The sequence below is a fragment of the Rana temporaria genome, chromosome 4 (genome assembly GCF_905171775.1).
Source record: "Rana temporaria chromosome 4, aRanTem1.1, whole genome shotgun sequence".
NCBI classification, from domain to species: domain Eukaryota; kingdom Metazoa; phylum Chordata; class Amphibia; order Anura; family Ranidae; genus Rana; species Rana temporaria.
This window is the reverse complement of record NC_053492.1, coordinates 155,528,352-155,556,049: the sequence shown is the minus strand read 5'-3', so window position 1 is coordinate 155,556,049 and position 27,698 is coordinate 155,528,352. Positions and strand designations below refer to the sequence as shown.

Sequence of the window (27,698 nt, the reverse complement as noted above, 5' to 3'; positions counted from 1 at the left end):
TGAACAGCAGTAGGAATAGGAGTATATAGAGTGTCAAATAACTGCTGACATAGGTGTCTTGACTGGGCAGCAGCAGCAGCAGAAGCAGCAGCAGTAGTATTAACAGTAGTAGTTGATACAGAGTCATATCACATGGGCAGGAGGTGCCATGATGAACAGCAGTAGGAATAGGAGTATATAGAGTGTCAAATAACTGCTGACATAGGTGTCTTGACTGGGCAGCAGCAGCAGAAGCAGCAGTAGTATTAACAGTAGTAGTTGATACAGAGTCATATCACATGGGCAGGAGGTGCCATCATGAACAGCAGTAGGAATAGGAGTATATAGAGTGTCAAATAACTGCTGACATAGGTGTATTGACTGGGCAGCAGCAGCAGAAGCAGCAGTAGTATTAACAGTAGTAGTTGATACAGAGTCATATCACATGGGCAGGAGGTGCCATGATGAACAGCAGTAGGAATAGGAGTATATAGAGTGTCAAATAACTGCTGACATAGGTGTCTTGACTGGGCAGCAGCAGTAGCAGAAGCAGCAGTAGTATTAACAGTAGTAGTTGATACAGAGTCATATCACATGGGCAGGAGGTGCCATCATGAACAGCAGTAGGAATAGGAGTATATAGAGTGTCAAATAACTGCTGACATAGGTGTCTTGACTGGGCAGCAGCAGCAGCAGAAGCAGCAGCAGTAGTATTAACAGTAGTAGTTGATACAGAGTCATATCACATGGGCAGGAGGTGCCATGATGAACAGCAGTAGGAATAGGAGTATATAGAGTGTCAAATAACTGCTGACATAGGTGTCTTGACTGGGCAGCAGCAGCAGAAGCAGCAGTAGTATTAACAGTAGTAGTTGATACAGAGTCATATCACATGGGCAGGAGGTGCCATCATGAACAGCAGTAGGAATAGGAGTATATAGAGTGTCAAATAACTGCTGACATAGGTGTCTTGACTGGGCAGCAGCAGCAGAAGCAGCAGTAGTATTAACAGTAGTAGTTGATACAGAGTCATATCACATGGGCAGGAGGTGCCATGATGAACAGCAGTAGGAATAGGAGTATATAGAGTGTCAAATAACTGCTGACATAGGTGTCTTGACTGGGCAGCAGCAGCAGAAGCAGCAGTAGTATTAACAGTAGTAGTTGATACAGAGTCATATCACATGGGCAGGAGGTGCCATCATGAACAGCAGTAGGAATAGGAGTATATAGAGTGTCAAATAACTGCTGACATAGGTGTCTTGACTGGGCAGCAGCAGCAGCAGAAGCAGCAGTAGTATTAACAGTAGTAGTTGATACAGAGTCATATCACATGGGCAGGAGGTGCCATGATGAACAGCAGTAGGAATAGGAGTATATAGAGTGTCAAATAACTGCTGACATAGGTGTATTGACTGGGCAGCAGCAGCAGAAGCAGCAGTAGTATTAACAGTAGTAGTTGATACAGAGTCATATCACATGGGCAGGAGGTGCCATCATGAACAGCAGTAGGAATAGGAGTATATAGAGTGTCAAATAACTGCTGACATAGGTGTCTTGACTGGGCAGCAGCAGCAGCAGAAGCAGCAGTAGTATTAACAGTAGTAGTTGATACAGAGTCATATCACATGGGCAGGAGGTGCCATGATGAACAGCAGTAGGAATAAGAGTATATAGAGTGTTAAACAACTGCTGACATAGGTGTATTGACTGGGCGGCAGCAGCAGATGAAGCAGCAGTAGTAGTATTAACAGTAGTAGTTGATACAGAGTCATATCACATGGGCAGGAGTTGCCATGATGTACAGCAGTCTTAATAAGAGTATATAGAGTGTGAAATAACTGCTGACATAGGTGTATTGACTGGGCGGCAGCAGCAGCAGAAGCAGCAGTAGTAGTATTAACAGTAGTAGTTGATACAGAGTCATATCACATGGGCAGGAGTTGCCATGATGTACAGCAGTCTTAATAAGAGTATATAGGGTGTGAAATAACTGCTGACATAATTGTCTTGACTGATCCAAAGGAGTCATGGGAGAAAATCATGTGGTCAGATGAGACTATAATATAATTTTTTGATCATAATTTCACTAACCGTGTTCGGAGGAAGAATAATGATGAGTACCATGCCAAGAACGCCATCCCTAATGTGAAGCATGGGGGTGGTAGCATCATGCTTTGGTGGTGTTTTTCTGCACATGGGACAGGGTGACTGCACTGTATTAAGGAGAGGATGACCGGGGCCATGTATTGCAAGATTTTGGGCAACAACCTCCTTCCCTGAGTTAGAGTTTTGAAGATGGGTCGAGGCTGGGTCTTCCAACATGAGAATGACCCAAAGCACACAGCCAGGATAACCAAGGATTGGCTCTGTAAGGAGCATATCAAGGTTCTGGCGTGGCCTAGCCAGTCTCCAGACCTAAACCCAATAGAGAATCTTTGGAGGGAGCTCAAACTCCGTGTTTCTCAGCGATAGCCCAGAAACATGACTGATGTAGAGAAGATCTGTGTGGAGGAGTGGGCCAAAATCCCTCCTCCAGTGTGTGCAAAGTTGGTGTAAAACTACAAGAAATGTTTGACCGCTGTAATTGCAAAGAAAGCCTACTGTACCAAATATTAACATTGATTTTCTCTGATGTTGAAATAGTTATATTCAGCACTGTAAATACATCAGGTCCGGGGCTTCATCAGGGAATGCATGGCAAGGGACCCTTCAGCGCCCTGAACCGACGACGGGTGCCAGAAAGTCACCGCCGATCCAGGACTCATTCATCTTTATGAATGTGAGTCTGTCCACGGAGTCTGTGGACAGACGGGTCCTCTTGTCCGTGACCACCCCACCTGCCGCGCTGAATGTCCGCTCAGATAGTACGCTGGAGGGGGGGCAAGACAATAACTCCAGCGCATACTGAGCGAGCTCGCGGCAGGTGTCCAATCTGGCAACCCAGTACTCCATGGGGTCGTCGGTGCTCATACTGTCAGAAGCACCGACGGACGCCATGTAGTCTGCCACCATGTGGGCCAGCCGCTGGTGGTGACTGCTGCTGCTGCTGCTGGTGGTGGTACTGGGTCGCTCGGTTTGAAAGAACATCCTCATCTCTTCCATTAGGTCCCCTGCTCGGCTGCAGCTGGGTGCAGCCACCTGCTGGGTGAGATGAGGGGGGACAACTGGAGGCCGGGGAGTTGCCTGCTCCAACCGTCTGACAATGGCTGCCTGCAGTTCCTCCATCCGGTGCTGCCTCCGGCTGGCTGGGATGAACTGCTCCAGTTTCCCCTTGCACCTGGGATCCAAAAGGGTGGCCATCCAGAAATCATCCCTCGTCTTGATGGTCTTAACCCGGGGGTCCCTCCTGAGGCATCTCAGCATGTGGGCAGCCATGGGGAAGAGCACAGCCCGCTGTGACTCCTCAATGCTGGCCAGGTGAATGAGGTGCGACTCTTCATCCCTGAGGCGCTGCTGGTCAAACTCAGACATGCCCAACCCCCGGACTATCGGTGCCCCCAACACCGGCTCTCCCTCCTGACCAGGCCCTGACTCCGGGACGACACCAGCAACCACCTCCTCCTCCTCTTCATCATCATCCTCCTCCTCCTCCTCCTCCTCCTGGTCCTGGCCCTGGTCTCGGTGGAGCATTGCTGACTCCTCCTGCTCCACCAAGGCACTCTCCCCAGCCTCGAGCAGGCGATCTAGTGTCCTCTCCAGCATGAACAGTATTGGCAGCACGCTATTGAGGCCAATTTGCTCACTGCTGACCATCTTGGTCGCCTGCTCGAAGGAGGACAACACTTGGCAGACCTGGTTTATCTGCCCCCACTGCGCACAGGCGATGAAAGGGAGTTGTGGTGAAGCCCTCTGAGTGCCTAGTTCCATCAGGTACTCCCTCACCGCCCTTTGCTGCTCCCACAACCTCTTCAGCATGTGGAGGGTGGAGTTCCACCGCGTCACACTGTCCACAATCAGCCTGTGAAGGGGCAGATTGTACTTCCGCTGCAATTTGGACAGGGACGCGGTAGCGGTTGGGGAGCGCCTGAAGTGGCTGGAAATCCTACGCGCCTTTGCCACAATGTCACTCAACCCTGGATAAGTGCGCAGGAACTTCTGCACCACCAGGTTGAGGACATGTGCCAGACAGGGCACGTGCGTCAGACTGCCAGCATGGAGGGCGGCGAGTAGGTTGCTGCCGTTATCGCAGACAACCATACCTGGCTGGAGCCTTCGGGGTGTCAGCCACTTCTGGACCTGAGCTTGAAGTGCTTTCAGCACTTCTTCTGCAGTGTGTCTCCGGTCCCCTAAACTAACAAGCTGGAGCACGGCCTGACAGCGCACGTGCCCCACACTTGAGTAGCTACGGGGGCGCTTGCTGGGAGGCTCAGCAGCTGCGGAGACAGTGGCTTGAGGGAGACCAGCAGTTCTCCCCTGGACACCCCGGGGCGGCACCACAAGATCGGTTGCCGACGATCCCTCACCGACGCCTCGGAGGGAAACCCAATGGGCCGTGAAGCTGATGTAGCGTCCCTGCCCATGCCTGCTGGTCCAGCCATCCATTGTCAGATGAACCCTGTCGCTGACAGCGTGATCCAGCGACAGGGTTACATTCTGCACAATGTGCTGGTGTAGGGCAGGGACACCAGTCCTGGCAAAGAAATGGCGGCTGGGGACACGCCATTGGGGTTGGGCCTGCTCCAACATCTGCCTGAAGGGGTTGCTGTCAACTATGTTGAAGGGCAGCAGATGTTGGGCAATAACCCTTGCCAGGAGCCCATTGAGGGAACGCACACGTCGGTCTCCAGGGGGGAAGGGAGTGGTGCGGTCAAAGGCGTCTGAAATCGACGCCTGGCGCCGGACGGCAGTGCGGGACACAGACGTGGAGGGTGCTGTGGAAGTAGAGGTCTGGCTGCCGGTACCAGTACCTCTACTAGAGGGAGCGGGGGGGCATGACCTGCTGGAAACAGATGAAGATGTGGCAGGGGCTGCTGTACCCTGCTCACGTGTGGTGGTGGCGCTGCTACCACCACCACGCTTCATCTCTTCATACAACGCCCAGTGGTTTATCCTCAGGTGCTGGTTCAGGGCTGTGGTACCCACCCGAGCCAAACACTTCCCTCTCTTCACCCTCACTTTACAAATCCGGCAGATGGCCACGGTAGGGTTGTCTGCCACCAGGGTAAAGAAATTCCAGACAGGTGACTTCAGCACCGCCCTCCTGTCAGATGGGGTGACGCTTACTTGCACCTGCTGGGATTCGGTGCGCACAGGTGGAGCTGCCTGCTGCTGCTGCTGCTGCTGCTGCTCCTCCTCCTGACACCTCCTGCTGCCATCACCAGTGGAGACCCTGACGATGGTCTCCCTGGTGGTGACCTGGCGCACCGTTTCACCAGGGTGCCTACCTTCCCCGTCGTCACTGACGTAGTGAGCCGACGCGTCAGATGGCAACCATGATGGGTCACCCTCTTCGCCCCCAGAGATGTCAGACCAAGGGCTGAGATGTGTTGGTCTGAGGGAACCACGTGACATGGAGCCTCTAGCCTGGCTCCGCTGTCCCCTCACCCACGCCTGGGTCTGACTAGGTGCTGCTGTTTCCTGCACCAAAACAGCAGCACCAGTTTGAAGGGATGTCTCTGGGATACTGCCAGCAGGTATCCCATCCTCCTCATCCATCCCTTCAAAAAGGTCCTGACCATCAGGACAGAGCTGGAGGTCTGCCTGATGCATGGCCTCCCCCAAGAGATCCCTATCACTGTCGCTGTCGAACAGTAAGATGCTGGACTCTTGGGGGCTGGGGGGGGGTAGTACAGGCAACGGTGTAATGGTGGTACTACTGTGAGTCGGGACCGACGACTCAGTGGCACTGCTGTGCCCCATGTAGTCCACCACTACTTGAGCCTGAGATGGCAATATCGGGCGGCTGCCCGATGGGAAGAACTCCCGGATCAGGCGTACTCCCCTTGCACCCGATCCTCTACCACTAGTAGGGGCACGAGAGGTACCCCGTGCTGGCAGCGATCCAGCACTGGGAGTAACTCCCCTACCCCTGCTGCCACGGCCACGGATGCCGCTCATTATTGCTGATATGTGTGTGGGGGGGTTAAACTTTATTGGGGGGGAAAATGTGAACAAAATGTGTTTTTGTGTTTTTTTTACAAGACAGGCACGCAGACAAAGACGTACACAGACAGCTACTAAACTATAAGAAAAGTAGTACACCAGACAAGGACTACAAAATTAAAGAAAAAAAAAAAAGCACTAAACAAACACTAACTTTTTTTTTTTTTTTTTTTTTTAAACACAAAACACAGACACTAAACACACACTAAGCTAAGCTAGATGAAATAAATGTACACTAACAGTGTGTACACTTACTACACAAAATTTAACTAAACTGAACACAAAACTTAGCTTTTATAAAAGCTCTTTAGGGAAAACTAAACAAAATTTGAACTGAGATGCCTATCAAATATCACTGAACAGCGAACCTGCAAGATCTAACAGTAACACAAGATGAACAAAACTTAGCTTTTAGAAAAGCTCTTTTATAAAGCTCAGATCAATATGTGTTCTGAAATCTCTTGCAAATATAACTGAACAGGGAGGATTGCAGGATCAAACAGTAACACAAATGAAAAAAACAGCACAAAACAGCACAAAACGTAGCTTTGAAAAAAGCTCTTGGGTCTATTGCTTTGAAAAAAGCAGTTGATATACTGGAAAAGATCCACTGGAATCACTAAATAGCAATGCTGGTGATGATCTAAATCAATCAAGAACAAAGACACAGGAAACCAGGAACACAGAAACAGCCTCCACACTCTATAGCCAGCTTCTGAATCTGCAATGAAATGGTGCTGGGAGTGAGCTTATATAATGTCCATGCAGGCAGGTTCCTATTGGTTGCTAACCTGTGACGAGTGTGGAAGGAGAACTCTGATTGGCTCTGATGCAAAAGGGCGGAGCAAATAATCGCGCAATATTCCTATTGCCGAATATTCGCATTGCGAATATTCGGCAATATAAAATGATCGCTTCAGCTACTCGGCCCAATGGCTCTAATCATACCAGCAATGCTTTCAGACGTCTATGGAGATCACTAGGATGTGATCTGTTTTAAAAATGAAACTGTAAAAATCGCTCTGATGCGGAAGATCGGGGCGAGGAAAATAATCGCGCGATATTGCGTTTGCCGAATAATCGCATTGCGATCTTTCTGGAAAATTCAATGAACGCTTCAGCTACTCGGCCCAGGGTCTCTAATGATACCAGCAATGCTTTTAGACGTCGATGGAGATATCTAGGATGTGATCTGATTCAAAAAAAAAATTGTAAAAAATCGAATATTCGGAATTGCGAATATTCACCGCGAATTTCGAAATATAGCGCGATTTCTCGAATATGCTATATTCGAGTCGAATATTCGCAATGCGAATATTCGTGAGCAACACTAATCATGACTGCTTTTCAGGAATTGTAAGGGTGTCTACCTCAATCAGCCATTTTCATACATAATAAAAACAGTTTGAACTATTTTTTGCAAAATAATTAAACATTTATTTTTGTCTTATAAAATCTCCTACATCACCCTCATATGAATATCACATGTTATGTAGCACATTTCTTAGACGTTATAAAATGTCCTACTTCACACATACACAATCACTTAGGGGGTTGAGAGGGTAGCTCCCTCTTCTCTTCTCCCTCACAAAGACATCTTCTACAACTGCAGGTTTTCTCTGCCTTTTAGACTAGGTTTCCACTATTGCAAACCTCAAAGTCATGTGATTTACAATGCAACTTTGCGATGCGATATTTAATGCGCACCAATTAGAAAGGGGACCATTGAAATACATGGGTTTTGACTTCACATGTGTCAATTCGCCCAACAACTCACAGTAGTGGAAACAGAGCCTTACACAAACACACAGGACATGTAAAGCAGGGGTCATCTATCTCTGCTGCAAATGATGTTTCTTTTAATTGGAACATATAAAAGCTCTCACTTTTCTCATATACCACTTCACACAACTTTTGCCTCATTTCCAGTAATTTTAACACTTTCAATATTAAACTTAGACCCATATATGGTACATAGGTAGCAAAACTTATTTTACAAATCAGCCATACTTCGCGTCACCTTTCTGTCCTAATTCAGGTAACATTGTCACATATACTACAGACAAATCAATATGCATTCATCATATCTTCATACAAGTAACATTTCCTCAACATTAGCTAGCTGAAAACAAAACAACACAAAGAGCTCCATGTTTAGATTCAAACATACACACATATTTTACGTAACTGCAGTAATTTCAATCTCTGACCATCAGCTCGTAGTTTTCAGACCTCAAAAAAGCCAATTCCTCTGAAACTTCCTGCAGCCAATGTCTTTTTACTATACCAGATTGAAGCTTCCTGACAATACAAAACAATTCCTTCTCTGAATGCGAGCGCAATGGGGTTCAGCCAACACAGGAATGGGCTTGCATGCTGATCACCTATTAGCATCTTTCTTTTAACACAGTTAAGTAAGCAATTTAAAAATGTTCTATGCTTTCAGAATGTACTACTGCTTACAATACAAAAACACAATGTTAAACCCAGCACAAATAATCTAGCACAATCCTGCCACTACACATTCTATTATTCATATCTCAAGCTCACACAAACCGATTACCCCACTTCTGGTAGCAAATGTTTTCATGGTTACGTGGTAATTTACGTTTTTGGGGTTGCATTTGAGATGTGCAAAGAGAGATCACACAAATACTTTATAACATATAATTAAGTAATGACAGATATAATAATATTAGAAAAACATAACAAGAATACTAACTAAAGATGCTGTTTCGCCATGGAGTCCCATCCGATACGGCAGGGACTGAATATGTGTTATATACAGGACTTCCTTGTAAGGAAATGGCCAACTTCCCTTGTAAGCAGCATGACCATTAAAGAACTTGGTCAGTTTGTAATGACATTCCTTTGGTAAAAGGTCAGCTAAGGTAACCAGGATATTAGAGGCTCTCTTAGACATTGTGGGACAAATTTAATAAGGAATTATGACATTTCCCCATCAATACTCTGCACAGTGAGTTCCCTATTCCTCATTATGTTCTTTCTGCTGTGCTTTCTGTACTCTGCGCTACATTACATATTCCTGGCTACTGCAGTATATATGCTGTGATTTATGTTATATGCATCTGACTGCTGCATTCAGTAAACTATACTTGACATTACATACTCTTGACTGCTGTACTGTATGCACTGTGTATAACTTATTACCATGCCTGCTAACAAGAGCAAGTTACTTATTAAAGAGCACTCTAGCTTCTCCCACCTCTCATTACACATTTTACTCCTGACTGCTCCTTTTTCACTCACCAAATGTTCATCTGTCTTAGCCACAATACTCATAGAACCACAATTAGTGTATAGCAAAATCAACAGTAACTATGGTATACTATTATTTAGGTTAGGCAGACCAATTTCTCAGGAATGTGCTACATAAAACAATCCATTATTTAGATGAGTAAGCCTGTTTTTTTGTGTGTTTTTTTTTATATTGATTTGTGTGTGAGGGAACAGCAACTTGATTGAAAACATATTTGCAATGTACTTTAACTGTTAATTTTTATGTGTTTTTTTTTTCAGAAAGATGACCCTGACGATTGTCCTATTGAGCTCAGTAAAGTTCAAAGTGTCAAAGCTGTTCCTAAGAAGCGCAGGGATAGGAGCCTTCCAAAGGCCTTTGAAATCTTCACAGAAAATAAAACCTACGTGTTCAAGGCAAAGGACGAAAGGAATGCAGAAGAGTGGTTGCAGTGTATCAACATCGCTGTTGCACAGGCCAAGGAAAGAGAAAATAGAGAGGCTACTACTTACTTATAGTGAGATATATACTTTCCATGTTCAACTAAGATTTTGAAGGCTCCAAGGTGAACAAGGACCAAAAATACCAAAAAATAAATGTTATTGGCTTGATGTATGAAAAGTGAGCTGAAAGTAAATGTTAGCTTCCTTAGTTTTTTTCAAACTGGACCTTGGAAATGACAGATGCTGCTTGCTTGAAATGGGAAACATTAATTTTGAACTTTAGTACACTTTCATACACCGTGCAGGTTGTGTGTTTTACATTTTGTCATTTGTTAGTTTGTCAATAGTTTAACATTTATATCGTTTTGGAATACATGGCTTTAATTCATCAGTAACTTAAAATTTGTGATATAGCACTTATTGTTATCAAGTACCAAATCTAAACAACAAACTGATAAAATAAATACTTGATCTTTACACAAATCAAGTCTATAATTAGTAGATATTTATTTTAAAAAATCAACATACATTAATTGTAACTTCAGGCGATATGCAACTAAAAAATGCCACGAAAATACTTACAGCATATATATCTAATGTTCAATTGCCAGAGGATTTTTTTTTCATTACACTTTTCATCTAAGTGCTCCAGGCATGCATTTGCAGACCTCTTCTGTAGGTTAAGGCTGGTACACATGGGCTGAATATGGCCCGGTATCAACCGGTTCAACAGAAATCAGCCAACATTCGGACAGTGTGTACAGCAGCCTGTTCGACAGAAGCTGTCTGAACAGGTATGATGAAAAAACAGCAGCTGAGAGGTGGAAAAAAATGCTATACAACATTTTCCAACTTCCTATTACACATACTCCTCAGCTAGCCATCATAAACATAGACTCAATCCCACCAACTTTCAGATCAGTGACTACACACATACTCCTGGAAACCAGATTACTTATAACTAGATGCTGGAGAACAAACACTATTCCAACAATCACGGAAGTAGTTGCTTTAATACAAACACATTTCACATACAGTATGAATCCGTAGCCTCCCTGGCGGTATGATTATGTCAGATTTTTGACTCTAGAATCATACATTGTTTTGGAAAGAAATTTGGCTTTTTATATTGTAGTAACACACATAAATCTGTCCAAACAAGAGTCTAGTAGACGTCCCGGGTATGATAAAGTTTGAAACAAACATCATCATTTATAATATAATAATAAATAACTATAAATAATTATAAAAAATAATAATATAATATAATAATAACAAAATTAATTTCCCCATGATTCACTTTCGCTTAATTCTGCAAGTGTTTTAATTTATTATCGCTGTTTTCTAGCTGGTCTAAAACCACTTTTGACGTAAAGGGACACTTTTTGGTTGCCATGGACAATCTCAAGTTTCCAGGCAGAAAGAACAGTAAATATAATATAAAAGTGCATGCAGGGCACTGAACAAAGCACTAGGGACAAAAGGGAGGTGAAATTATTTGATACTGTAATCTATGGAGTCTGCAACACAGAGCATCGGGTGGAGGATTCAGCGGAGGGACATCGCAGGATCCTACACTGAACAAGGATTCTGCAATGCAAAAACATACTGGGCCATATTCTCAGTGAAGTTACGATGGAGTAAGTCAGATACTCCATCGTAACTCCCTTTTTTGGCCAGTGTATCTATGCTCCTGATTCTCAGAATCATTTTTGCATAGATACACTTAAGATCCGCCATCTGTAAGTCACTTACACTGGCGGATCTTAAATGCAATGACGCCGGCCGCCGCTAGATGGCATTTACATGAAGGAGTCATTTGCGTATGCAAATGATCCTTCTACGCCGATTCCCGAACGAGTTCGCGTCGCGTAACCGTCGCTAACGTTGTTTGCGTAAGCGGAAATTTAGTCCTGCTATATGGAGGATTAAATTTCCGCAAGTCTCGCGTAGGCCATGTTACGGATGGCGTCGGGTCCCCGTCGTGTTTTTTCGTCGAGTACGTCGTTTACGTAAGTCGTTCTTGAATACGACTTTACGTCAATGACGCACACGTCGGCGTCATTGACGTTTTCCGCCGAGAACTGGAGCATGCGCACTGGGCTTTTTGCAGCCCGGCGCATGCCCAGTTCTTTCGCATCGGGGGCGCGCTTCATTTGAATAGAAGACGCCCCCTAGGAGATCCGCCAGGCTACGCCGGGACACTTACACTCCGCTGTCCCAACTTATGGAGCAAGTGTTTGGGGAATACAACACCTGCTCCAGTAAGTTGGGACAGCGGAGTGTAAGTGCCCTAAGCGCAGCAGGCAGATATTTTTCGAGAATATGGCCCACTGTGTGTATCAAGCATTACTCTCTTCTTCCTGGCACTTCTGCCTCCAGGTTCAGCACTACTACTTTCTGATACAGTTTTACTGCTTCAAAATGATCCATTTTGGTAATTGGATCAAGTAATGATACTGAGAGCAGACTAGACATGAAGAGGTGTCACATGAAGCTGCATTGTTAAACCAGGAAATAAGTGGCAATACAGTGTGGCAGAGGTAAATCACAAGACTGGATGTACAGAATAATATTTGTAAGCAGGTAAAAACAGTGTCCATGAATATATTTAAAATTTGAATGTATATGTTTGCCTTGCAGTTCCACTTATATGAGCAGAAACAATGTTTTATATACAGAAAGAACAACACATAGGTAATAGTAACCATTTAATGGTTAAACAAAATTAAATAAGGTATTGACTATGTATTGCCACAACAAAGTACACAAAATATACACTGATGTTCTAAACATAATAGGGTTTATTAACTAAAGCTGTAGAGTGCAGAATCAGCTTCCAGATTTTATTGCCGAAGCTTAATTGAACAAGCTACACCAGATTCTCAGTGCACCAGGTTTAGTAAATCTACCCCATTAGCACTTTTACTGCAATATACAAAATGACAGTGCAAAGTTATGTTATCATTGCTAAATTTTAAGCCCTCAACTGGCTCTTTTTTAAGCCTGAAGTGCATTCTAGGGATTTTTGTGTAAATGGAAGTCTGAAGAGGCCTAAAGAGTTGTGATATTCTTGCGTAAGGCAAAACAAAGAGGTGTCTAGTTTTTTTTTTTTGACAGTCTGACTGCATATTATCATACATAGTTCCATAGTAGGTGAGGTTGAAAAAGATACAAGTCCATCCAGTTCAACCTGTGTGTGTACGTTTATGTTAATAGTACATTCAATACCCTTGTATGTTGTGATCTTTAACCACTTGCATAATGGGCACATATACCCCCTTCCTGCCCAGGCGAAATTTCAGCTTCCGGCACTGCGTCGCTTTAACTGACAATTGAGCGGTCATGCGACGTGGCTCCCAAACAAAATTGACATCCTTTTTTCCCCACAAATAGAGCTTTCTTTTGGTGGTATTTGATCACCTCTGCGGATTTTATTTTTTGTGTCCTTTAAATCAAAAAACACAATATTTTTTACTTTTTGCTCAGTCTCAGTCTCCCTACGGCGTTACGTCACGTCCCCTGAAGAAGTCACGAGGTGCGTGACGTAACGCCGTAGGGAGACTGAGGCCAGCGCAGACCGGGAGAAGCAGAGGGCACAGTAAGACAGTGCATTTTCACTGCGGTTTACCCTATTTGCTTGCTACCACTTTATTCATTGTAAGAGTCCTACTTATGTGTGTTTGTATTAAAGTTTTATCTAAAATACTACACCATAGAAGTCTCCTCTCCTCCTTCCTGGGCACGGGCTGGAGTTTTTTCCTCTCCCCTCTCCCCCTCCCCCATTCCAGTGATCAGTCGTAGGTGGAACAATCGTGGAAATTTAAGGAGAGAAGCAGTTATAGCATTATCCATCTGGGCATCCTAACACCTATATGGTGGAAGATATAACATTGATGTGCCTACATTTTTTATTTGTAAGGTGAGAGTTCTGAGAGACTGGTGGAGGAGAGTCACCATGGTTCAATATTACAAATAGGAAATATTTTCATCAGGAATTTGAAAACATTGGAGGACCTACCCTCTCATCAAATACATGGGACATTTTATCTATCTTCTGCATATACCATCATTGCATTATTGAACCATCTACTATTGCGTATATTGGTGCATTTTTGTGGCACTATCAGCACTTTTATGTAGTTCTTGCACTGAGTTGCAGTTCACTTATTTAGAGTTATTATATTTGCACAGCAGCACTTCAATATTTTTTAGATCACTTGTATGTATTTGATTTTATTCACGCGTGTATTATATAATAGCCGCCTGTTATATAGCACTTTATCACTATATTGCAGGGTGAGAGGATAGTTTGTATTTATTTATTTATTTACTCTAGCGCCAAATCGTTTATTTATTCATTCTTATGTGTTTAGTGAACATTTGATTTAGCAGCTTTTGTTTTTTGGTTCCCTCACGTTTTATATATACTCACCAGTAGCTTCTCTATTTATTTACTCCCCATTTATCACCACACTTTGAACTCGCCCCTGTAGCGAGTTTTCAATCCAGGTACTCACCCTATGGTCCATGCCAACAGACCTCAGTTTGTACAGTAAACGTTTGTGGGGAACTTTATCAGATGCCTTTTCAAAATCCAGATATAGCACATCCACAGCACTCCTTTATCTAGATGGCAGCTCACTTCTTCATAGAAGGTTAATAGATTGGTCTGGCAGGAACGATTCTTTATGAATCCATGCTGATTACTGCTAATGATACCGTTTTTATTACTAAAATCTTGTATATAGTACCTTATCATCCCCTGCAATGGCTTACTATTGATGTTAGGCTAACTGGTCTGTAGTTCCACGGGATATATCTTGGCAATTTTTAAATATTGGTGCCATGTTGTCTTTTCTTCAATCAGCTGGCATCATTCCAGTCAGTAAACTGTCCACAAAAATTAGAAACAATGGACTGGCTATCACCTGACTGAGCACATTAAGGACCATCGGGTGCAAGCTATCTGGTCCCGGTGACTTATTTATGTTAAGTTCTTCAAGTCTATTTCTAATTCTGTCCTCTGTTAGCCATAAGGGTTCCTGTGACATATTATGGAAATTACCGTTCGGGCGCGCTCCATAGACACAGAACGCCGGACTCCACCCCTCCCCCTGGCGCCCACGTTATTGGATTTGATTGACAGCAGAGGGAGCCAATGGCTGTACTGTTATCAATATATCCAATCAAGAGCCGAGACACTGGTCAAAGAGGGTGAGTGCGTCTCCGGCGTGGGAACGAACGGGCTTAGGTGAGTAAAACTGGGGGGCTGCTCAGTAACAGAAGCTTTTTCACCTTAATGCATAGGATGCATTAGGGGAAAAACACAAGGGTTTACAACCCCTTTAACCAGTCTGGTCAGAACTCCTAAGGAAATAAGAAAACCCACATAGTGTGTACCATCAATAAAAAACATATAATATAATGCACTCACAGTTTGCCAGTTAGAAAGCGCTTGTCAGAGTGTGCAGTATCACCAGATAATCTTTAAAGTGTTACTAAACCCACAACATTAAAATCAGTCTGTATGTACAGTAAAGCCTGCTTGTTATACTCACTGTGGAACCTAAGAAGTTAAGCCTGCACATTGTGTAAAAGGCTGTTTGATCCTGTCTTCTTTGATCCTACCCTTTCGTTTATTGTCCCCAATCCATCTCTTGATAGTATAGAGCCTTGGGGGCCCTCTGCACATGCTCAGTTTGGTGAGCCTAGAGAGGTTGTTTTCTTAATTTTTTTTGATAGGGTGCATGTGATCAGCACAGGGCCAATCAACGCTGTCCAGCCAGAGGGTCAGGGGTCATGCAGCCTCATAGGACAGTCAGATGAGAATGAAAACTCCTCCTACAAGCTTTAACCAGTGCTCAGCCAGACACTGATAGGAGTCACAAGATTGCTATATACCAATGATGAGAAAAGGTATTTAGCAGTTTATATTTACTAAAAGATTTGCATTCCATGTTTGTGTGTATTGTAGGAGACCAGATATAGTAAATACAGGGTCCTGGGTTGAGTAAAACTTTAAGCGGCTAGACAAAATGCTTCTTAATCTTTCTGGTATGATGATATAATACAACCACGCCTCCCTAATACACTGTAATATAGCTACCCCTGTGCTATTGTTGCAGAGGGTCTGTTGTTTGCCAGGAAACTGCTATGCCTGGAAATCCAGAGTTACTGGGAGGAAGCTATAGTCTTTATCCATCACCATCCAGGGCAGACACACTCGCATTGCGCATGCGCTAACGGCCTTAGGCGGTCTGATATTCATACGGAGCTTTTTATCCTTGCAAGGATTTTTGTATCACTCTCTATGAATGAGAGTATTTTAAGCTGTTTCATTTTTATATATTTTTTAAATAAACCCTCTCGTTTTTTACGCCTACACTATGGGATTGTCCCTTTCTTTTTCCCCACATGGTGTTTAATAAACACACGCTCACATACATCTTTGCAAGTTCCATTTGGAAGCAGTGGTTAACCCTATGAGGAGCTGTGGATTCTACCATTTAATCTGTGGAGAGATCCGGATTAGTTCCTGACACCCCAAAGTATCAGAATTTCCTGCTGTGCCTGTTTAGACTGTTCCTGAAAAGGATTAGTCACAGGCTTTCTGGTAAGCCTTTATTTCTACTGGTGTTGGGCCACTGATGTCTGAAATCTCCCTCCTTTCTCACCTGTGGAACTCCTAATTGGACTTTCATTGTTTGCATCTTTTCATCACCTGCATTGGAAGGGGCTAATAACTCCCAGTTTTTTTCTGTGAACTTCCAGCTTTTTTCTGTGGACTCTTTTTGTGTTGCACCTCATATGCTGAATTGGTCACTTTATTTTACACTGTTTATTCATCTGTTGATATTTATAAGTAATTTATGCTGTGCCATAATGATTGGCACAGTGTTATCACAACCTATGCATTTATAGTTTTTGTGTATTCACATATTGAATTAAGTTTCAAAAGATTGTTACCACCTATAGATTAACATTGTTTACACCTGTTGCTTTAGATACTTATGTGGTATATGCTGTCCAGCGCTACACTGTTTTTGCACATTTTTCTTTACACTTTATATCTAAGTTGTAGTGTTTAGCAGCAGGACGTCCTTCTCAGGACCCTATCTTAATTGTTTTATTAACATACATTTCTTACTAAGCGCAAATTATTCCCATTCCCTTTTCCCTTTTTTACACACTTTCATCCATCACCAGCTTGAGAGGGGGACCTTTGCTGGCCTACGAGGGATTGCTGGAGACCAAGGACTAACTTCATCAGTGGTGAGAGGCCTCATGGCCATCTGAGTCTATTGTATCTCAACTAAGCACTCCACTGTGAGGTTAAGGGTCCAAACATCGAAAGTACCAGGTTATTGAATTTGTCCCACTGCCAAATGGAGTTGTCACTACCTTTTAATTGTAGATAGGCCACCTTTATTCCAATTTTCTTGTCTTATGGTAAACTGTTTGACACTGCATTTGTCTTGGTTGGTGTAACTAATTCCTTTTACAGAGCTGTACTCCCTTTAATAAAGCCCATTCTTTTTTTTTTTTTTTTTTTTTCATTCAAATTTAAGTTTATTTTCAATAAAAGTACATACATTTGTACTATAACAGCAGTATACAAGTCAGTAATACACAGAAAATAATAAATCCAATGCATTGCTTTACATAGAAGATGGTCTTGTCATAGAAACTGACTATCATATACAGCCATATCATATGCTATCACCATACGGTGAGAGTATAACAGTTTGTAATAGCTAAAAAGAAAAGCTAGGTATAACCAATAATTTATAATTAAATAAATAAAAGGATATTTCCATATACTATACAATTCCTTAGGCTTATTGTTGTCACACAATAAAAAACCCCATGTGTGTACTGGGTCTAATTTCATGGAATGAATAAAGGACAGGATTTCTGGATAACAATGACCTCTCTGACACCCCCACTGGGAACTGTCTGTGTCCAAGAGGTTAAGCAAACCTTTCAATCCCCCTTCCCTCCCTCCAATAATTATCACCAATACCCACCAGTATCTGTAAATATATATTTTCAAAACCCTTAACATACCTAACATCCCCAAAAATGTGGTGGAATCTTTTGACAACCTAAACATAGGCTAATACAAATGTTTATATATATCTTTTTTTTTTTTTTTCTAAACATAACACTCTGAGAATGAGAAATAACAAGGATGTTATCCTCGTGTAAAAAACAAAATTATCAAATCAAAGAACAATTAATGAAAAGAAGAGAAAAAGAGAAGAAAAAAAAAAAAGAAAAAAAAGAAGATCAGGGGAAAGTAAAAGGAAAAAGAGATGGCAGCCTGCCTGCCAACGAACAACATCGTCCTAAGGATATAAATATCACCACAGCCTTTATGGGATAAAAGATATTCCCATAAATTTCATCCACGGTTCCCATATTTCATGGAAAAGAGTAGACATATCCAACATGGAACAGACCCTCTTTTCTTGTTCCATAATCCATGTAACCTTTTGTTTCATATACCGGATGGAGACAGTAGATTTTTTCCACGCAGCTGCAATTGTGATCCTGGCACCTGTCAGAATGTATAGGATGAGTTTTCTAGTAACCTTGGAGGTTTGGGGTAACATCCCGTGAAGTAAAGCGATAGTGGGGGATTGATGCAAATTACAGCCTGTGACACGTCTTATTATGTTGAACACCTTATTCCAGTATCCACGAATTTTGGGACATTCCCACCATATATGTACCATAGACCCCAATCCCTGACAACCTCTGAAGCAAAGGGGCGAAGTTGACGGATACATGGAAGCCAGTTTAACGGGAACTAAATACCACCTAGTATAAATTTTAACATTAGCCTCTACAAGGGATATATTCACATATCCTTTAATGGATCTAGTATAATTACTACACCAGTCAGATAAATCCCAGTTGTTATTAAGTTCCCTTTCCCAGGCCAGCATATGAGGTAATTTGGTGCAGTTATTAGCAAGCGATTGATATATGATTGAAATATTCCCCTTCCTGATCAAACCCTGATCACAATTACTTTCATAAGGTGTCAATAGTCCAGAGATCGAGCCGCTATCCCATAGGCTTTGTGCATAGTCATGTAGTTGAGAAAATCTTAATTTTTCTGAGACAGGAAGACCTAACTTGTCAATGAAGTGTTGCTCAGGAAGTGGACCCGAGCGCGAAAAAAAACGGCCTATACGATACAACCCTTTGTCATGCCACCATTTGAACGAATCTACTTCAATTTTAGAAACAAAGAGTGGGTCTAGAAAAACACTCGATAAAGGTCTGCCTTTAGAAATTAGAGAGGGATTGTTTTTAAGTGAATCCCATAAAACAAAGGTTTGAGAAAGAGTCGGAGATAAAATAGAAGGCCTATTCTTGGTAGGACTCCACATTAACTCCTCTATCGTTAGATTCGGGGTCGCCTGCTCTTCTATATCTAACCAGTCAGGGCGTTCATGTTTAAGAAAAGTTTCCGATAACTGTGCCAATCTTGCTGATTGATAGTACCATAATAAGTTGGGTACCCCCAGACCCCCCTGTTCAGGCAAGTTATAGAGAGTGCGAGATGGAAGACGTGGACCCTTATTGTTCCAAATAAACTTGATAATCTTTCCTTGAAAGGATTTTAGATGACTTTTAATTATCGGTATGGGTAATGATCTAAAAAGATACAAAAGCCTAGGGAGAAGAGTCATCTTAACCGAGTTAATTCTACCAATCCAACCTATATTCTGAGTCCCCCAATCTCTCAAATCTTTCTCAAGTTTTCTATACATAGGTGGATAATTGGCCAAATACAAGTTTTGGATGTTGGGGGTCAAATAGATACCCAGGTATTTGATATAAGAGGTGTCCCATTTGAATCCATAATTTTCCTTCAGTAGAGAAACCGTGGATTCAGAGAGAGAAACATTGAGGGCCCTAGACTTGGCCATATTCACAGTTAGACCTGAAACCATAGAAAATTTGTCTAATAGAGAATATAATTCCGGTAGGGATGTATCTGGAGCGGTCAAAAACAGTAAAAGGTCATCTGCAAATAAGGCACATTTATGCTCCATTTTGGCACATCTAACTCCCCTGATGTTTGTGTTTTCACGAATAGCTATAGCCAGGGATTCCATAACTATTGCAAACACCAGGGGAGACAGAGGACAACCCTGCCTAGTACCCCTATGAATCTCAATAGGTTCCGAAAAGATACCCTGAAAGCGTATATTAGCTTTAGGATGAGAGTAAAGTGCAGATAAGATTCCAAGAAATTTCGTGCCAAACCCCCAACGTTTCATCACTTCTAACATGAATGGCCATGATACTGAGTCAAATGCTTTCTGTAGATCAATAGAAAGAAGCATTCCCCTTTGATTAGTATCACCAGTCCAACCCGAGTTCAAAATGGATATCAGATCCACAGCCCTCCTAACCTGATCAGGACCTTGCCTTCCAGCGATGAAGCCTACTTGATCTTTACTAACATACTGGCCAATGAAAGAGGACATTCTATTGGCCATTACCTTAGTGAGTATCTTAAGATCGTTGTTAATGAGGGATATAGGTCTATAGTTTTCCACCAGGCTATGGTCTTTTTCTGGCTTTGGGATAACCGAAATATAAGCCAAATTAAGTTGCCTGTCTATGGGAACTCCACCGGTCATGTGGTTGAAAAATTTAACCATGTAGGGTGTTAAAATGCTCGAATATGTTTTATAATAAGCACTTGAAAACCCATCAGGGCCCGGGGCTTTATCTAATTTTAGGTTTTTAATTACTAACAATACTTCTTCAGCTGATATGGGAGACTCCATCATTTCTCTATGTATTTCAGTCAATTGAGGTAGATTCAAATTGTCTAGAAAATCATCCATTCCCTCTGAAGAAGAATCATCAGTGGATGCATAAAGCTTAGAAAAAAAATCATGAAAGGCCTCCATTATCTTCCTAGGATTCAGGGTAAGAGAACCATCAGTCATCCTTATTTTAGGGAGAGACCGTGATTGAAATCTGGGTGAGAGTTTATGAGCTAGCATCGGGCCTATTTTATCTTTAAATTTATAGAAATTAGCTCCAGTCCATTTCATATCTTCCCCAGCTTTGGTGGTAAGTACCAAGTTTAGGGCAGATCTAGCTGCATCAAGTGCCTGAGTAGGAAAGTTAAGAGGATCAGATTTATGTTTTTTACGGAGCTCTATATAGTTGTTTTCCAGCTTCCTTATGTCTATGTTTCTTTGTTTCTTGAGGCCAGCGGCCACTTGTATAATTTTGCCTCTGATAGAAGCCTTGTGGGCAGCCCACAGAGTTTCAGGGGACACATCTCCTGTATCATTATGCTTAAAGTATTCTAGAAGAGATTGCTCAATATCCTTCAGTAGGGCAGGGTCCTTCAAAATAGACTTATTTAGTGTCCAATGAGACACTTTAGGAGAAGTGTCCTCTCTCCTCAGTGACAATAGAACCATCGAGTGATCTGACCAAGAAACATCAACTATGTGAGACTTAATGGCAGCTGGGACGTGATGGTTAGAGATTAATATATGATCTATACGCGAATAAGAATGGTGAGGGTTAGAATAGTGAGTATAGTCCTTAATTTTGGGGTTCAACTCCCTCCATATGTCAGTCAATCTAGACTGATGTAGAATGCGTGCTACTTGTAGACTAAGTTTAGTCGGTCTGACGATTCCATTGACAGAAGGTTTGGACTTATCCAATCCTGTGTCAAAAGCTAGGTTAGAGTCTCCACCCATAAGAATGATCCCCTCCATAAATGGTCGGAGGGTATCAAGCATCTGAGAGAAAAACTTTTTCTGACCTCTGTTAGGAGCATAATAAGAAATAAATGTGTATAGTCTGCCATCAAGGGTACCTTGTAACAATAGAAACCTACCTTCCGGATCTCCGAATTCTTTAGTCAGGTTAAAATTACAATACCTAGAAAACAAAATGGCCACACCCTTAGTTTTGTTTTCTGCTTTAGCTAGGTAAAACATTGGAAAGTGGGCATGCATAAATGAAGGGTTGTATCGTTTAGGAAAGTGGGTTTCTTGAAGGAAAACCACATCTACACGGAGAGACTTGTATACTTGAAAAGCTTTGCGCCTCTTAACAGGAGAATTCAACCCCTGAGTGTTGTGAGTAACAACACTAAGGGGTTTAGATACATCATTCGATCCAGCCATAAGTCTTGTCGACATCTATGAACATGCAGGACCGTACAGATATCATCAATAGTCTCGCAAATACGAACAATGGCAGGCAGGCTGAAGAAACGAAGAGAGTATGAAGAAGAAAGAAAAAGAAATGAAAAGGAGAGATAAGAAGAGAAAAATAAAAAAACATATAGCACAATAAACTATTAGATCGTGCAAGGTCAATTCGTGACCCAGAATGGGGGAAGAGAATGATTCTCCTTCCCTCATTCAAACAAGAAATTTTTGCATAGTCCCAGAAAAGGACTATATTCTTACCCATTGGGTCGACAAAGTGTCGACACAAGAGGTAAGTTGAGGTTCAATACCTCACCGTCGTCAGTTGCCGACAGATTAAACATCACACCGTAAAACAAGTTTAAGAAAAAAGGCATGTGAATCATAGGATGACCAAAAAACAATAGGAGAATAATCTAAAGAAAAACGGCATTAAACTAGACATGTAATCCCGGAGTCTTCTTTTTTTAGAAAGCTTCCGGGATAAAAATTCATCTGAATAAAAGAATAAGAGATACGTCTTGGGTAAGTCTATTCAATATCAGGGTGCTTGGTCACCTCCAATTTTCCTGTACTTGACCTTGTTCCAAGGATTTTGAGTCGGACTAGTAGGTGTGTTCCTCTTGGCAGATGGAAGTTGAGGCGGATTAGTGTCCATGACAGGATCAAGAGATATAATTTTCAGATCAGACAGAAGTCGTTCACCTTCTTGGAAATTATGTATTATATGGTTTCTACCATTATAATTGAATTTTAAGGTGAAGGGGAAAGCCCATTTATACTTGATGTTTTTGTTGATGAGGGCAGACAATAACGGTTTCATTGCTCTTCTTTTCTGAATGGTATATGGTGAAATGTCAGAAAATATTTGTATATTAGTACCTTGGTATTGAAGATTCTCCTGTTGTCTGGACCGTTTCATAATGTCTTCTTTGGTGGAGAAATAATGAGGCTTGACCACCACATCCCTGGGCAAACCATCTCTTCTCAGTGGACCTAACGATCTATGAGCCCTATCAATTTCCAATTTTATATCAGGTGCAGATGGAAGGAGGATTCTCATAATGTCTCGTATTGCTGAATGAATGTCCATAATGGATTCAGGAAGACCCCTAACCCTGAAGTTTTCTCTTCTTGACCTGTTTTCCAAATCGTCAATCTTAGCCTGAGCGGCCTCCAGTTGTTCTTGTAGGAAATGGATATGATCATCATGTTGGTCAGTTTTAGAAACGTTAGTGTCCAATTTATGCTCAACTGAATCAATCCTGTTGCCAAGACATTGGAAGTCTGCCCTAATATCTTTAGTAATTTTCTCAGCCGTGTGAGCTAAACCCCTTTCCAGCATTTCAGAAATCCTGTTATAGAGATCAGCAACATTGAAAGAAACTTCTGGGGCAGTTTCAACGTTAGCAGTTACTTGTATAGGGTCATGTGAGGGAGAAACCATAGGAATCCCGTGATCAGCCATTATAGGTATTATACCCTCCCTTACTACAGATGAAAATAAAGCTGAAGATGTAGTAGAACTTAAGAGAGGAGGTGATGAGGAGGGTGTCACATGAGACGAGAAATGTTCAGTAAACTTAGGATCCACCACAGGCACCTGAGGACTTGTATGAGGAGGTGTGTCCATATTAAAAAGACTCTCCTTGATAATTGAGTTCTTATTTTTTTTGCCCTGTTTCCCCTTCATATATAATAAGTGTTATAGTGAATTCTTATCAGCAGGGGTAGAGTTGCTCTATATCGTAAAATCAACAGTTCACTCCTATATCAGTTCCTATAGGCATAACAGTCTTATAACCACCATCTTACAGTAGGTATTACTTATGTGAACAGACCAGGCCCAGATTTGGGCCTTTACAGTAAGTATTGTGAAAAGATCAGCATCATAAAAATGCCTCAAATTACATATCATGCAGGTGTTATATTAGCGGATTGGTTTGTAGCTTTTGTCGACTAACATCGGACGGTGTGTAGGAATACCTCAGCAAGTTTCCATAGCAGGGACAATCATAGGATAATTCCACACTGTAAAACACAGACCCTGGGCATCGTATTCAGTTGGTAACCAACCTTCGACTACTGTTATTAGATAATCATTGCAGACAGGTAGCCAGTGAACTAAGAATTACCTCAGTTTAGATAAAAAAAATAAATATAATAATAACTCCAAATAGTATGATACAGTGGATTATGTATGTTTCAGGATGTCACGGTGACTTGTGCAAAAAATTCATCCATATACTATCAGATCCTTATAGAAATTCCACAGTATAATGGTCACAATTCACTACACTCTGAGTTTAAATCACTGAGGCGGAATAAGAGAGAAAAGTGGTTAATCTCAGTAGTTTTGCCACAGAAAAGTGTCTATAATATTTTTTCAAATTAGTAAGAAATATGCAGGCTGTTAGATGGCGGCTTGCATTATATAATCTCAACGCCTTTTACAGTGAGTGAGGTAAAATAGAAATTGCAGAGTCCAGGATGTGCTTGGGACCGTGAGGAGAAGGCCTATTGAGATACTGTCAGGCCTTTGTAGATTTTCAGTCACTCAATTAGCCTTCTATATATCCCTCTCTTAATGTTATTTACCAGAGGATGATTTAATGTGTAAAAAGGACAATTCCAGCAGTATATGTCAGTTTTTAAACTCAGGACAATTCCAGCAGTATATGTCACAGTATATGATTCCTACTGTAATAGACCTGCAGGCCACAAGATGGCGGTGTCACCTCAGCAGTTGTATTATATTACACACTGCGTCAGAGGGCCTCCGGTAATGAGGACGGGCGCCTCTTCTAATCACCTCACAGAGGTTTGCTCCGGGCACCCTCAGCAGGGCTTAGTGTATCAGGCGGGAGTGAGTCAGCGACCGATTCGTCCGCCCTCCCTGTCCCACTCGATCGCGGCGTCTTCCGCAGCTTCCCAGGCCTCAAGATGGCGTCAGAGTCCCAGTGCTGGATTAGGCCTCAGTTCAATCCCCAGAGAAGGCGGACACCCCGGACACCCAAAAAGGTAAGGAGCCGTACAGGGAGAGTCCCGGGTACCGGATGATAGGTTTGGGGTACTGTATCGGTAGAATAGGAGTCAGATGGCTACCGATTCTATTAGGTCAGACGGAGCTCATCTCAAGAACGTCCTGCGCCATCCTCGTCCAGCCCCCAGCCCATAAAGCCCATTCTTAAAACTTCCAGGTGTGTTGGTGTCACTCAGGTCCAGGTAAGGGTGGATCATCACTTGTGCAGGACACATGGACCCAAATAATCCATCAACGCCTCCAATGGTAGTGCTACACAATGATGTAGTAGACACTTAAAAAGCAGCAGTTTAGTCAAGAAAAGACAATCTACAAATGTTCTGTTTCTGATTAATAAACAATGGGATGCAAAGGACCATTTTTCTAATGGCAATTATATTTCCAAGGAAGGTATAGTGTTAGGTTTGAAACGGCGATAACAATATGTAATATTTTAATTTTTAAAGTCAATGCCTTATAATTTAAAATAAAAGAGTGATGTCAATATAAGTTCTTGGTGCAGTACATCTTCCTGTGAAAAAAATATTTTGAGCCAGGCGGTCTATCAAACTATTTGGCATGCACCATGCATATCAAGTATATGCTAATAGCAATGATGTATGGTTCATGTAGGTCAGGGATCTTCAAACTACGACCCTCCAGCTGTTGCGGAACTACACATCCCATTAGGCATTTTAAACTTCCATTGACAGACATTCACAGACATGACTAGGCATGATGGGAATTGTAGTTCCTGAACTACTGGAGGGCCATAATTTGAAGGCCCCCTGATGTAGCCTTTTTTCATTGACTATCAGTTTCTTAGCATGTTGAAAAATATCTTGTGTAATAATGATTGCTTCTATGGACTGGAACTCCTCAAAACAGTTACATTGCTTGCTTAAAATCAGGCTGTCTATGGTCACCTTTAGACTAAATAACAGTTTTGTTTTGATATTAATGGTTCTTCCCATAATGCTTTATAGATCCACGATTCCCAAGCAGAGTCAGGATGTAATCCACAGAACACTTCTGGAGTGAGGCGTGTAAACATCCGGTGGTACGGGGTTAATGGTGCCAAATAGAAAAAAAGAAAGATAGACTTCCCATAGTGTAGGCGTTCCAAAGGATTTATTAAAACAAGTACAAGGGTACAAAAATGCGTCCTCTCAATAGAGAATAAAAACAAATGATCCTTGCAAGGATAGGATAAAAAGCTCTGTGGTGTGTCAGCCTGCCAATGCCGTTCACGCATGCATAGTACGTGAGCGTCTGAACCCCTTGACTACAGACGAGAGGATTTAATAACATTCCTGTGAGGTCCATCATTCTACTAAGCCTGTTTGACCCTCCTGAGAAGGGCGGTCACTGGCTAGTCGGTAAGCCTTGAATCGGTCTTTTGGTGGTGGGTGTCTTCACATATTGGATTCCACACATTTTTCCTTATATCACTGGATGTTCATTTGAACTGATTGAAGTTCTCCTCCTTGGGAATATTCCCTCATGGACTTTATTCATCACTATTGATTGACTTTCGATCACTGATTGGTTTTTTGTTGTTCTTTTTATACTTTTTTCATTGTTTCTTTTCATTGGATTGTATGGTTGCATATTATTCTTTTTCCAGCGCTACACTTTTTGTATATATCACTGGAATGTATGCCATCCTCATAATGACTGATCTCACAGATGACTTGTGCTAGATTTTTGCACGGGTAATTTATCTTGATGGGACATCCAGCTAGTTATACATTGGCAGGTCGGCACGGCTGCGCGAGATGACGTATCTATACGTCATCTTGCGAATCAGCCAATAGGGGCGCAGGCGAGATCACCTGCCGGGCACCCGCGATCGCTCGTTACAGGGCGAGAACCGGGAGCTGTGTGTGTAAACAGGGGGAGAAATGCCGGATCGTCTGTTCAGACAATGTATGAACAGTGATCAGTCATTTCCCCTAGTCAGTCCACCCCCCTTCAGTTAGAACACACACACAGGGAACATAATTAACCCCTTCCTCACCCCCTAGTGTTAACCCCTTCCCTGCCCGTGGCATTTTTATAGTAATCAATGCATTTTTCTAGCACTGATCTCTATAAAAATACCAATGGTTCCAAAAATGTGTCAAAAGTGTCCGAAGTGTCCACCATAAGGTCGCAGTATTGATAAAAATCGCTGATCGCCGCCATTACTAGTAAAAATATTAATAAAAATGCCATAAAACTATGCCCTATTTTGTAGACGATATAACTTTTGCGCAAACCAATCAATAAACGCTTATTGCGATTTTTTTTTACGAAAAATATGTAGAAGTATACGTATCGGCCTAAACTGAGGAAATTTTTTTTTTATATATATAGTTTTGGGGATATTTATTACAGCAAAAAGTAAAAAATATTATTTTTTTTTTTCAAAATTGTCGCTCTATTTTTGTTTATAGCGCAAAAAATAAAAACCGCAGAGTTGATCAAATACCACCAAAAGAAAGCTCTATTTGTGGGGAAAAAAGGACGCCAATTTTGTTTGGGAGACACGTCGCATGGCCGCGCAATTGTCAGTTAAAGCAACGCAGTGCCGAATCGCAAAAAGTGGCCCGGTCATTGACCAGCAATATGATCTGGGGCTGAAGTGGTTAAAGCCAATTATTTCTGAGCACTAATCTCTGCAATGAGTCAAA

The 27,698-nt window shown here is 42.2% G+C and overlaps 1 protein-coding gene across 5 annotated transcripts in view; it reads left to right on the top strand.

Annotated features, from left to right (window-relative positions):
* VEPH1 (ventricular zone expressed PH domain containing 1) overlaps positions 1 to 10,273 on the top strand; it is a 500,435-nt gene extending 490,162 nt beyond the window's left edge. For all 5 annotated transcript variants that reach the window (XM_040349240.1, XM_040349244.1, XM_040349242.1 and 2 more), the window contains one exon: positions 9,625 to 10,273. In XM_040349240.1, the coding sequence (XP_040205174.1) occupies positions 9,625 to 9,861 (237 nt within the window). In that variant the 3' untranslated portion in view covers positions 9,862 to 10,273. The remainder of the gene's footprint in view (positions 1 to 9,624) is intronic.
* The last annotated feature ends 17,425 nt before the right edge of the window (positions 10,274 to 27,698 follow it).